At 37.6% G+C, this 12,831-nt stretch overlaps 3 protein-coding genes across 9 annotated transcripts in view; all 3 read right to left on the reverse strand.

The window, feature by feature from the left end:
- LOC104814094 (geraniol 8-hydroxylase-like) overlaps positions 1-1,986 on the reverse strand; it is a 2,591-nt gene extending 605 nt beyond the window's left edge. Inside the window, exons 1-3 of the mRNA XM_010541965.1 lie at positions 1,073-1,986; positions 631-909; positions 1-22 (exon numbers count right to left, since the gene is read on the reverse strand). Of these exons, the coding sequence (XP_010540267.1) occupies positions 1-22; positions 631-909; positions 1,073-1,954 (1,183 nt within the window). The 5' untranslated portion in view covers positions 1,955-1,986. The remainder of the gene's footprint in view (positions 23-630; positions 910-1,072) is intronic.
- A 1,628-nt stretch (positions 1,987-3,614) lies between these two features.
- Positions 3,615-6,108, reverse strand: LOC104825003 (inactive cytochrome P450 76AD1-like). The gene is made up of 3 exons (XM_010557231.1): positions 5,530-6,108; positions 4,803-5,084; positions 3,615-3,821 (listed from the first exon to the last, which is right to left on the reverse strand). Exons 1-3 carry the CDS (start codon positions 6,106-6,108, stop codon positions 3,615-3,617), a joined length of 1,068 nt encoding a protein of 355 aa, XP_010555533.1.
- A 2,834-nt stretch (positions 6,109-8,942) lies between these two features.
- Positions 8,943-12,562, reverse strand: LOC104814099 (YTH domain-containing protein 1). 7 transcript variants are annotated; one of them, XM_010541986.1, is made up of 9 exons: positions 12,389-12,562; positions 11,505-11,601; positions 11,143-11,378; positions 10,801-11,052; positions 10,507-10,583; positions 10,099-10,426; positions 9,636-9,692; positions 9,350-9,414; positions 8,943-9,256 (listed from the first exon to the last, which is right to left on the reverse strand). In XM_010541986.1, the coding sequence occupies exons 2-9, from the start codon at positions 11,593-11,595 to the stop codon at positions 9,202-9,204; spliced, it is 1,161 nt and encodes a 386-aa protein (XP_010540288.1). In that variant the 5' UTR covers positions 11,596-11,601; positions 12,389-12,562; the 3' UTR covers positions 8,943-9,201. The 7 variants fall into 7 exon arrangements, with proteins under 7 accessions (XP_010540288.1, XP_010540300.1, XP_010540293.1 ...); XM_010541998.1 differs by having other exon boundaries at positions 10,099-10,417; positions 11,505-11,611; XM_010541991.1 differs by having other exon boundaries at positions 8,943-9,253; positions 11,505-11,611.
- Positions 12,563-12,831: the final 269 nt, after the last annotated feature.

A 12,831-nucleotide genomic window follows, 5' to 3' on the forward strand; every position in this document is an offset into this window, starting at 1 on the left:
TGGCCCACGCGTTTATCAGAATCTATATTTGCCCAAATATACAATATCGTGATCATGAGTTGCATTGTAATGAAAACTTTGTGGTTTTACGTGATAGGGTCATCCAAAAGAAATAGTCTAATTCCGACGTGATCATGCATGTTTGAAAAGACTGACTAATCTATTTTCATATCTAATCCATCATTAAAATTTGTTGAATTTGTATGTATGTATGTATGTATGTAAGTGTGTTTTAGTTGTCAAATTCAAATAAAAGTCTATATACGGATTAGATACGTAACCAATACTACTGGTACGCCGACACAGATTTTTCTAAAATAATTTAATTTTAAAAAATAAACCATTGATTTTTTTTATTTATTTAAAGAACATCAAATTAATATAACTGAAGTGTAGAAATCGGTAAAAAAAAAATATTTCTTTTGCATATTTAATCAACTGTGGTAAGTGGTTAAGAACATGATGTAAAATGAATCTTAGATAGATATATAATGATTTATGCGACCGTAAAACCTCGGGTGGCTAGCCAACAAAATTGGTCTACCAAAAACCGGTTCTCTCTCGTAGTAAATCCGGTATTCAACAATTAAACAAAAAATCAACTAACGGAGTTCGAGATCGGTTAATTACCTTTGAATCCTTTGGGATGACAAACCCGTTGATCTCAACATCTGAACCGGATTTTCTTGGAATCAGAAAAGGTGGAGGGTGTAACCGGAAGGTCTCTTTGATGATGGCTTGGAGATAGGGTAGGCGCGAAGTATCAGATTCCTCCACCGTATTCCCCACTCCGATGTTCTCTCTCAGCTCGTCGCGAGCTCTTGACATCGCCTTTGGATTGCGTAGCAACTCCGTCATCGCCCACTCCAACGTCGACGACGTCGTATCGTTTCCCGCCGTAAATAGCTCCTTTCATTTTTAATAAACACAAAATATTTTTTACGTAATTTATGTATTCATAAAATATTCAGTTATTTTGTACCATAAACACTTCCTTTATAGTACATTTTCGTCTTAAATTAAAGTTGAAATTCGTACGGGAAAGGACATGTCGTGCAAGCAGAAGACTCACCAAGAAAAGATGTCGGATTCCGGCTAAGTCAAGGTCCATGTTCTTGTCTTCTGCAATGTCCAAAAGCGTGTCCAAAACATCACTGTTTTTGTCCCTTCGATCACTCTCTTTCCTCGATCTCAGCCGTTCATCGAGGATCCCATCGAAAATATCTAGCAACTTCTGGCAAAGGACACCCGTTTCTCGCCTAATACCTTGCGGATCAAGAAACCTCAAGATCGGGAAATGATCAGACAGATTCGGTTTCGCGACCACTTCCATGATGCTCTTCACGGCGTCTTTGAACTCTCTCGCGTTTTCCGAAGACGTATCTGCCAAATCCACGGAGAAAAAAGTGTTCGACAACAGGTTAAGTGTTGTCCTAAACGCGGCTTGGGCTATGTCCACGGACTTTCCCTCCCGACAGCAGTTCCCGACTTCTTGGAGCAGTTCATCGACTTTCTTGCGGCGCAAATCTTGTCGGGCCTCAAGCTTCACGGTGGTGAATATGTAGTTGTTGCCAATTTTCCTCAAGTTCCTCCACTTGTTGGAGACATCGTGCCACGTCATGCCGTGTTTGCTGTGGTCATGAACCGTCATCGCGTCTGGAATCGATCGGCCGGAGCAGACGCGGTCGTGCGTTTGGAGTATTTCTTTGGCCATGTCCGAAGAAGAGACGATGACTGTGGTGACCTGGCCGAGTTGTAGGGTCATGAGTGGTCCGTACTTCTCCGATAGCTTTGCGGTTGACACGTGTGGCTTGTCGCCGAGGAGGTGGAGGTTTCCAATGACCGGAAGTGGTTTTGGTCCCGGCGGAAGTCGCCGGAAACTGGTTTTCCGGCGGAACCGGAGGATCATAAAAACTACGCAAACGAAAATGAGACTGTCGATTAAAAAACTCATTTTGGTATCAGTGATTATTAAGACTTGGTGTGTTTGTGTCTTTCATTGCAGAGGTGAATATATATATATATATATATATATATAGACTCCTTGCGTGTATCTACGTGCAAATATATATACATACATATATGAATTAATGACTATATATTGACTAGTTTATATTCATAATTTTCTCTCCCGCTTTTAATATGGATGGACGTATTGTTGTATCATCTTACCCTTGCTAAGACTATAGGATAAGGAAAAAAAAACTGAATTATGTAATGCATTTGAATCATGCATGGGGGTAGTTTGACTTTAGGTTAATTAATCATAAACGATTCTCGATCGGCCGAGATATACGAAAATATCATCAAATGATAGAAACGTAAGGCGTTACAAGAATCACACATCAACTGTCGAAGGGCCTTCATGTTCAACGTTATACTCCAAGGGAAAAAATTTACTTTTCAATATTATACGCCATGAAAAGTATTCTCACCCCATTTGCGGTCAAATAAAATTTGTGCATGAATGATCTTTAATTACTAGATTTTTTGTTTGATTGATTATTCTTTCCATGCGCTCCCCTACTCCCAAGGACAAACTGATGGCAGATGTGACCCCTCCAAATATCTATAAAAAGGCCCGAAAATTATGTTTGTATAAGTTATTTTCGTCCCATTTAATGTCATTTTTCCATTTATTCATGACCATGGTATTTTTTCTAAATACTTCTCATAAAAAGGCCCATGAAAAGCCTAAATTTAAGATTGTGGTCCGGGAGAAGCTCCTTTTTGTTAAACCTTAAAAAAATTGTTTTTAAGATAGCACAAAGAATGATTAAAAACTATAATGAAATAACATATGTTTTTAAAAAAAAAATGTTAAACCCTTTTGCAATATTATTTTAATTAGATGCCACAATTTTATAAAACTTAGATATGCAGGCCACAACACAACGGGTATATCTAGATACTTAAATATTGTTTGTAAGAATGTCGAATGTCTAGGATTTTTTTTATTTATTTAATGACTATTGAAAAAGAACACCGAAAAATAAGAGAAAAGCGGAGAAATCTTTCTAAACAAATATTATTTGAAACACAAACTAAATTTATAAAGAGAATATCCAAAACCCTAATGGAATCCAACTTCCAATTAGGAATCCTCTGTTAAAATACATAAATATAAAAGTAGAAAATAATTGAAAACTTTATAATTTTCGTTCACGCGTCACCAAAAGCAAAGAATAGGGACCGCATAGTAGAAGTCCTGCGATCCAAGAGAACCATATCGGAACCCTCTAGCTGAACCAGAGGGATCGTATCAATGGATAACATCTGGAGACTGGAGGGTTCTAAACCAAGCCCGTATTGTATGCTCTTGGATTGTCATACGATCTGCCGAACGAATGTATCGAACGGCGGAAGAACAACAAGCTCTCCCCACCACGAATCTCGGGCCGAAAAAGACCTGGTTTTAAAGTTAGGGTTTACTATAAGGGCAGTTTTGTATTTTAATAATTAAAGAAAAAGACAGCGTTGGTAGCGGACCAATGCTAAGTTAGGTTTGCCTAATTCGATCCCGTTACCAACTCAGGATCCAATTCCCACTAATTCGATCCCGTCGTCGCAGCTGACCGTGGCCACAACTACGACCCATGCTAAGTTAGGTTTGCCTACTCCCCTCTCTGCAGTTGATGTTGATCTGGCTCGCTCTCCTTTGCCCCCTGTAGTACAGGCTTCCCCTGTCCTGACAAAGGCCCTAGCTTCTCCATCACTCTCATTAGCTGACCAAGCTCATTCTCCACCAACCTCCAATGAACCCACACAAACTGACCCACCTCAACCCCCTCCTCAAACATCTGAAGCCAAGGTCCCCACACCTAGCCACCCACTCCAAAGGCCCCAAGAAAATGGGAAGCACATCCGAGGAGCACTAGCCTCATATGTATTTGATTCCGAGGATGAAATGGTAGAGGAAGCACAAAGACTACTCCGACTTCGGGCGGCCAACAATCCCAAAATTCCTTCTGACTTCTCAGTGGTTACAAGAGGTCGGAGGGGAAGGGTTCGTTGAGCTCACCGAATGTAACTGAGGGAGGATGCGTAGACGAATTTTAAGGAAGTTACTCAGTCGCCCTAGGCTTAAACTCTCTGCAATCAGACCCTCCGCTAACTGCTCGTGGTCTTCTTATGGACCCTCCATAATGTCTTAGTGGTTCTACCTATTTGATGCGCTATGTTCTACTGTCACGATGCTATTTTTCTATTAAGTTATGTTCTCTCTACTTCTGTCAAAATCTGCAGAAGAACTCTTGTAATTTTTTGAAAAGGTTTATAAAGTTTACCGTTAACAAAAAAAAAAAAAAAAAAAAAAAAAAAAAAAAACACAAAAAAAAAAAAAATAAAAAAAAAAAAAAAAAAAAAAAAAAGAACCATTCACATGCGTATATGTAAACATATATAAAGTTAAACCGAAAGCTGTTTTGACAATTTCTGCGATTATTGTTGGGTTATCATGAAGAAAAAAAAAAGGAAAGAAGAAATGTTGTACACATGACTAGCTTTTGGTTGGAATACATTTCAAAGTAGAAGACATGTATTAATAGGTGGGCTACGTAATATCTTAATCAATACCGAAGGAACTTAGACTGATATTCAAGCTGCAGATAAGAACATATATATAGGGTACATATACATATACATATATATATATATTATATATGTATAATTTGAGACTTTGGAAACATTCAAATTGTTGGATCAAACGTTCAAACGGTGATTCTTTTGATCGGTAAAGCTCTGAGACCGCGAGCCTTATGAACCAAAACCACCAAACCGGTTTCAGATAACGGTTTGCGTACCGTTGCACCCTTTGGGATGACAAACCCGTTGATCTCGACATCCGAACCAGATTTTCTTGGTATGAGAAACGGAGCCGGAGGATGTAACCGGAAAGTCTCTTTGACGATGGCATGGAGATAGGGTAGGCGCGTAGTATCAGATTCCTCCACCGTATTCCCCACTCCGATGTTCTCTCTCAGCTCTTCACGAGCTCTTGACATTGCCTTTGGATTCCGAAGCAATTCCGTCATCGCCCACTCCAACGTGGACGACGTCGTATCGTTTCCCGCCGTAAATAGCTCCTGCAATTTGTTATATATTCCAACAAAAATGGATTAATATTCTATAGCATTAGTGTGATAGATGTGTTATACGTGATAAACACAATAAAGAAAGAATGTAATTTATGAATATTTATGTGTGTGTGTGTGTTTCCTGTCTCAAGAAAAGAAAACAAACAGCATGTAGGTCAAAATCAATAAAATACTTAATTCGTTTTGTTTTATACCATGAACAATTTCCTTTTATAGTATTTGTATAGTATATATAATCTAAACTAAATAAGATGTTACATTTATGTCATTTGGTGTTTATGGATTTTTCAAAAGACAATGAAAATGTCTATGGATTTTTATCGCATTATCTTTTCAAGATTGATTTTTGCATTCTTTCAAAATCAATCTTGAGGGGAACTTAAAAGCTTAAATTCGTACGGGAAATGACACGTCGTGCAAGCAGAATACTCACCAAGAAAAGATGTCGGATTTCGGCTAAGTCAAGATCCATATTCTTGTCTTCTGCAATGCCCAAAAGAGTGTCTAAAACATCGCCGTTTTTTTCCCTTCGATCACTTTCGTTGCTGGATCTCAGCCATTCATTGATAATCCGATCGAAAATACCGAGAAACTTCTGGCATAGAACGCCAGTTTCTCGCCTAATACCTTGCGGGTCGAGAAACCTTACGATCGGGAAATAATCAGATAGATTCGGTTTCGCGATCACTTCCATGATGCCCTTCACGGCGTCTTTGAACTCTCTCGCGTTCTCCGAAGACGTATCTGCCAAATCCACGGAGAAAAAAGTGTTCGACAACAGATTAAGTGTTGTCCGAAACGAGGCTTGGGCTATGTCCACGGCCTTGCCCTCCCGACAGCAGTTCCCGACTTCTTGGAGCAGTTCATCGACTTTCTTGCGACGCAAGTCTTGTCGGGCCTCGAGCTTCAAGTTGGCGAATATGTAGTTGTTGCCAATCTTCCTCAAGTTCCTCCACTTGTCGGAGACCTCGAGCCACGTCATCCCGTGCTTGCTGTGGTCATGAACCGTCATCGCGTCTGGAATCGCGCGGCCGTATAAAACGCGGTCATGCGTTTGGAGTATTTCTTTGGCCATGTCCGAAGAAGACACAATGACTGTGGTGACTTGGCCGAGTTGTAGGGTCATGAGTGGTCCGTACTTCTCCGATAGCTTTGCGACTGACACGTGTGGCTTGTCGCCGAGGAGATGGAGGTTTCCGATGATCGGAAGTGGTTTTGGCCCCGGCGGAAGTCGCCCGAACCCGGTTTTCCGGCGGAACCGGAGGATCATAAAAACTACGCAAACGAAAATGAGACTGTCGTGAACAAACTCATTTTGGTATCAGTGATTATTAAGCCTTGGTGTGTTTGTGTCTTCCACTGCAGATGAATGTATAGGCGTCCTTGCGCGTATCTACGTGCATATACATGCATATATGAATTAATGAGGTTTTTTTTTGTAAGGGTAAATCTTATAAATATAAATATTTTTACAATAGAAAAACCTGTTAAAATAGAAAGAAGATTTAATATGATTGATAATAATTAAAGGTATAATATCAATTAAAAATAAAATATATATCGTGTCAATTATATTTTCCCTTATTTGTTTTTTTCATATGGATTATTTTAATTGTAATGCAACAAGAAATAAGAGATGTAGGAATAAAAGTGTTTCCGTTCTTTTCTCTTTTGTTCTTTCTTTCTAATTTAATTTCTATATTTTATTTTTCAATAAAATTTATGGTAATGACGATTATATCACTTTTATACAAGTTTAGAAATTAACGTGTTCAATTTTTTAAGTTCGGAAAGAAATAAACATACTTGTTTTTTCAATAACTTTTTCTATAAATGTATGAATTATTTTCATTGTAGTGCAACAAGAAATAAGAGATGTAGGAATAAAAGTGTTTTCGTTTTTTTCTCTTTTATTCTTTCTTCCTAATTTAATTTATGTATTTTATTTTTCAATAAAATTTATGGTAATGACGATTATGTCACTCTTATACAAGTTTAGAAATTAACGTGTTCAATTTTTTAAGTTCGGGAATAAATAGACACACTTGTAAGTTCAGGAATTAGTTTCCGGATATATTGCAAGTGTGATAAATTTTAGGAATTTTTCCCTTGAAAATTTGATCTTGTCTAATCGGTCCCAAATCCCTATAAAAAGAAAGGATGTTGTGAATTGTGATGGATAATAACCAACCAAAAAAAAAATCAATGTCATATCTTAAAATATAATGAATTCAAACGATATTCATATATATATATAGAGATATATTTATACATATAACATATTTATATATATACTATGTATGTTTTTGTTTTTTATTTTATTTTTTTATTGTTGATATGCAAATTTTACCGGGTAACATTGAAATATTTTTCGATTACGTCAGCATTCAAGTTTATTGTTGATATGAGAAAGTTTGGATAACGATGTTTGAGTTGGTCTTTGTGGCCAGGTGGAGAACAAAGAAAAAAATCGTTTAATCAGACAATGCAGTGAATGTCTTATTCATACAAAAATTTATTTGACTGCCAATTGGCGCCTAATGTTTTTTTTTTTTGGTCAAAGATAGCGAATAATGTTGAAAAGAAAAAAAAATAACCTTTTGTATTTAACGCAGAAAATAAAACCCCTTCGAAATTGTTTTCAGAACGCCATATACGTTTCTATCGATTTATAATTATGCATGTTGATTTTGCAAAGGCTCACTCCGAAACCCCAAAACCTTTAACCTCCTCGTTATAAAAAAAAAAGTTTGTAATATATATGCATTAAGTGGAAACAATACATGCACGCGCAGATGAATTCAAATATCATTTTAATACATCAATACAAGAGAAAAACACGTCTAGATTGATTGTTTCGATTGTGGTTCTCAAATGTACTGTTTTGGTATAATTCTCGGTTTTATCTGGTACCGTGAAATCTGCTATATGTACTTAGGGATGTTACACTATGTATGTTGAAGAATAAAATATCTTGGACATTCATTTCTATCCAAGTTAATCATGCCAAATATCATCAAAGTCCATAATTCAAGATTCCAATCAAGAATGAAGATTAAAGATCCGTTAGAATCTGATTGAGAGCAATCCAAATCAAAATTATCTCAAGATATCAGATTCTTTCCATATTTAGTTTAATGGTATTGTCGTGTCTAATTTTTCAAATTCGGAATTAAATAGAAACACCTTTTAAGTTTAGGAATTAGTTTTTCATCGAATTACAAGTTTGGAAATTTTCACGAGTTTTTCCCAATTTTTAACTAGACTGAGATATAAATATATATTCTATTTTTTATTTTTTATTATTGATGATTCAATTTTGTTATGGCATGACATTCATTAGTTACTGATAGGTTTTAACGAATTATGTTAGTATCTTTACTTGGAAACTGTTAAAACTGCTAACGGGTTGATGATTAGTGTAGAAACTGAGAGAATTTTTTAAATTGACATATTTTTTCGCGGCTTTATAAAGTTATATATTTTTCGACAACATTTTAATAAATTCATATATTTATATGATTTTCCAAAAAAAAAAAAAACAACGTTCGTATAAGTTTTTTTTTATTTTTCTTGTATATACATTTTCGTGTCAGCATATGAGAATTTAGCCTTTTTTTTACACAGCAGAATATCGGAAAACAAAATTTTGTATTAGTCTCGAATCTTGAAGATATTATGTAAATATTCTCGTGCCTTAAAGAATTCGATCTATGATCATTAGACTATTGTCATTTGGTTCGTTACAATAATCTTAACGTGTATACATATATATATATATATATATATATATATGTTGGCAAATAAATTATATATAATTGGTTTGCTATGTAACCTACGATTACAGAAGCTCGCACGAGGCAAGGGATACATCATACAAATATGAAGATGGTGGTGCCAATGTTTATGCCAAATTCGAACACTGTACAAGTTTTCATGGCAAACCCCAAGGAAAGAATCCTAGCAGTTGACCCCATCTTCTTCTGGTTCTCTAACAGAAGGCAATGAACATCCGGACAAGATTTAAAGGAACATGAATTACAACATGACAACATCTTACAATGAATCACACAGCGTTTTTCCTCACAGATCTTTGATTCGATCTTCACTGTCTCCCCCTCTTCCTTGATGGCGACCGGTCCTTCGACGAACCATTGCTTCTGAGGAAATGAGGGAGGAAAAAAAAACAGATCAAGAAACCCAACAGAGAAGATCACATCTCGGATCATGATCGGTCTGGAAACTGAACTCACGTGTCATCCTGGTCATGTCTTTTACTTGAAGGGCCCCCACGTCCGGTCAATGTTTGTGGCACAACCTGCATAACGTAACCAAACGTTGATCATCATCCATCATTCATTATCATGGTTCGGAACAATCGAAAAGAGGTTCATTTGTGCAAGGAAAGTAACTGCATCGACTATATGATAGAGCATGCAATGATTACAATGAAGATCCAAGATTGTTGATCAAAGATTCTGATGGGTTTTTATCAGAATGCACATCAAACATTAATAGATAAAAGATAAACGTACTGACAGGAAGACCGAGTTGTTTCATGCTTCTGCTGTGGGCTTCGAGGTACTCTTCATAAGACTGCAAGAAAAAAAAAACAAACAATCGCAGGATCTTGTCAAGATGAGACCACACTCAGCTAGAGCTCATGATGATGTTCGAGCAACAGAAGGAGAAACCTGGTAACATCATTGTAAAACCAAAACTTTGAACCAAACTCTAAAGACAGGGCTCACCTCCAAGTTCCAACATATATGGGAACCATAATTAGATGTGGATCAAAAAGAGCTTTGCTGAAATAAGCTCAGAGGTTAAAAAAAACAAAAAGGTACTACAGAAGTTTGATGCTTGGCGAAGGTTCTAGAGTTCCACAACCATATTCCTTCCAACTAACAACAGGGCTTACGATAATAATATCTACATCGAGAACAAGAAACCTCAATCCCGCAAAAGTTTCAGCATAAGTTACATGCAGATATGCCACTACCATGTCAAGAAAATCATCCTCGGTCAGGGTACTAGCGAGAGGGCTCTCCACAGGCAAACCCCATGAGTTGAATCGTAACGACTTGTCTTGCTCCACACGAGAGTTAGATGCACCTGAAGCATGGAAATATTCAGATGCCCCAAATCCCTTCTGTTGTGCAAAGTGAAATCTGCTTACATCATCCTGATTCGGGTAGACCACAGGAGGGTAAGGCATCGCTGTCTGGCCCCATGGTATGGTAGAGTTAGACATGTTATTATAGTCTTCTTCTCCCGAGGAAGATGGAGGTTCTTGGCGAGACCATTTTGAATGATCATCCCTGGAAGAACTTGATGAGAGTAGAGTCAAGATGGAGCAGAACTGAGGAGATCCAAGAACGAAAGTATCAGTTAGCATTCGAGGAGATACCTATTCAGCAACCCATCATCACAGCTGTATGCATCAAGGAGCTCACAAAGTGCCTCACCGATATTTTCCGGTAATTCCTAGAGCACGCATGGGCCAGGATTTAGTTTAATAAACTTCAAGTTAAAAATTACAGATAGTTTCAGAATGCTATCCAAAATTCAAAATATATATTAAGCTTTTGGCCTTTTAGGAGCTATGAAATGATTTTGGTGCAACCAAACATCAGCATTCAGCATTCTGATGCAAAGATTTCAAAAGGTGCAAGCACAAGAAAATAAAGTTGGCATAGTATACCTGGCAATCTCGACTAATTTTGACAGGCTTGTAATCATTTAAAGGATTCTTGAGATGAAGGGTTTTCTGGAAAGGCAACTCGCTCAACCGAAGCCATTTTACTTTGAAACTTCGTCCCCATGGGTTATTTTTGCCGCCTCCTTGACTCCATATATTGTCTCGCCTCCACCCAACAGGTGACAGCATCTGGGCATACCCTTGGAAGAAACCGCTCATGTTCACGCTGAAAATCAAAATTACTCTACCAGAATTCTACAGCAAGAACATATAATTTTGTGTCAATAAACCATTCAAGAAAGATAAAAGTAGAAAAGCACCGATACTAAAACGAGCAGCTCTTACATGAAAAGCTTCTTCCAATATTGGCTCGTTCATGACCTGTGTCGCCCAAATCCCTCTCCCGACCGACAATTGAATATTCTCATAATTCAGACTCTTGATGATGAAATATCTTGTTCTATAGGCCGGTTTACTATTCTTATTCACGTTTGAACTCTCAACCTGGTCAGGAAAGTTACCTCGTCCAACTTCTACCTTAGATGGATTATTGTCTTCATTGCCTCTGTAAGTCGAACTCTCTGCCCCAAAATAATAATAATAACATACACATTAAAAAAGGAAACTGCAAATCAAAGGAAGTTTCTGCAAATGTATATAAAAACGACAAAATAAAAAAGTGAAAACGAGCAATGCTATTCAGTTACCCGGATCATCGGAGTTCCCTATGTCATGTTTCCATTCAGTCAAAGATGAATCAACAACAGATGCATTTTCCTTGGCAGTATCTGAAGACATAACTGCCTGTTCAAATCTGAAACAAAGAAATTAACTTACACAGGAAAGGAATCTTAATAAAAACAAAAATCTGAGGAGATAGCATCTAAGCAGATATGATCTACTCTAACCAATAATATAGGACGATCACCAGTTAATAGTGAGCCGTAACACACCAACAAAAAACCGGTCGTTCTCTTAAGAAATGCAGTCCAAAGCAATGTAGACACCCTTAAAGGAATGCGGAGAAACATGAAATCATTCAGATTATATACTGAAGAGGGTCTCCATTCTCTAACCAGAAAATTACAACCAAACCCAGAAAACTAAATGCCGGTGACCACTTAGTTATGGAGTATTTACGGTACCAATCAGTTTGATTGACAATATAGTGAATTTAGCGCCTGAGGAATCTAGTTTGTAATGTACAATAATAAGCAAGGAATGTGTCGCCGCAATTTATGACCGACTTGCCATAGTTCAATCCTATAGTCTAAATTGCAAGAGAATATAATCCTAGTCCAATCATATAATACAAAACAAGCTAACATATGAGCTCCTCCTCTATTAACCCCAACGATTTCCCCTTGGTTCTTTCTCCCAACATTTTCCCAGAAACCAAACAGTACAGCGAGCCCCAATCCAGTACGAAAACACGAACAATAACCCATTTCGATAGAAACCCACAACAATTCAAAGAAGACCCATGGACAAAAACCGTCAAAGAGCTACGAGAAATGTGAAAAGGGAAGAAAGTATGAACAAGCACACACTCCGATAAAAAGTACAATAACAGTGGAAACAGGAACCCTACCTTCTCTATCAGAGATTTTCGGACAGCAAGTCGAGAAAGACAACGCCAGAATTCCAGAGTCACTCGCTATCTGAAATCCAAGCCAGCCCTAATCCTTGTTCACCATCCCTCCCGATTTCTCCTGTTTCCTCTTCCCTTTTTTGCTTTTTTTTTTCGTCTCTCTCCTCTTTGGTGCGGCTCTCGTGAAGGTGACGAAATGTATGAATCCAACGGACAGGATATAATGATGGATACATCTAACGGTTCACCATTAGGCTGTGAAATAATAAACTGCCCGTAGGTGAGACTTAACTTGGATGAAATGCGTTCGTTCTCAGTGAGGCCCAATGTTTTCAAGGCCCAAACCACGTGAAAGTCAGAGGAACGTTGGGCTTAATGGACTTAATAAGGTTCAGCCCATTAACCTCAATTCTTACCTGAGAAAGCCCATCAAACATAGAGAA

Source organism: Tarenaya hassleriana, unplaced genomic scaffold, assembly GCF_000463585.1.
Source record: "Tarenaya hassleriana unplaced genomic scaffold, ASM46358v1 Cleome1, whole genome shotgun sequence".
Taxonomy (NCBI): domain Eukaryota; kingdom Viridiplantae; phylum Streptophyta; class Magnoliopsida; order Brassicales; family Cleomaceae; genus Tarenaya; species Tarenaya hassleriana.

What these genes read in the sequence shown, in the direction of transcription:
- LOC104814099 (XM_010541986.1), bottom strand. Translation starts at nt 11,595, where the DNA reads ATGTCTTCAGATACTGCCAAGGAAAATGCATCTGTTGTTGATTCATCT. An exon ending in AGGGAACTCCGATGATCCGG is followed by an intron (nt 11,379 to 11,504) that starts GTAACTGAATAG and finishes ATTTTGGGGCAG; the next exon opens with AGAGTTCGACTTACAGAGGC. An exon ending in AGGATGATTTTCTTGACATG is followed by an intron (nt 9,693 to 10,098) that starts GTAGTGGCATAT and finishes TTTTTCTTGCAG; the next exon opens with TCTTATGAAGAGTACCTCGA.
- LOC104825003 (XM_010557231.1), bottom strand. Translation starts at nt 6,108, where the DNA reads ATGACGGTTCATGACCACAGCAAGCACGGGATGACGTGGCTCGAGGTC. An exon ending in AAATCCGACATCTTTTCTTG is followed by an intron (nt 5,085 to 5,529) that starts GTGAGTATTCTG and finishes AACAAATTGCAG; the next exon opens with GAGCTATTTACGGCGGGAAA. An exon ending in TCATCCCAAAGGGTGCAACG is followed by an intron (nt 3,822 to 4,802) that starts GTACGCAAACCG and finishes GTGGGTGGCTAG; the next exon opens with GTGTGGGGACCTTGGCTTCA.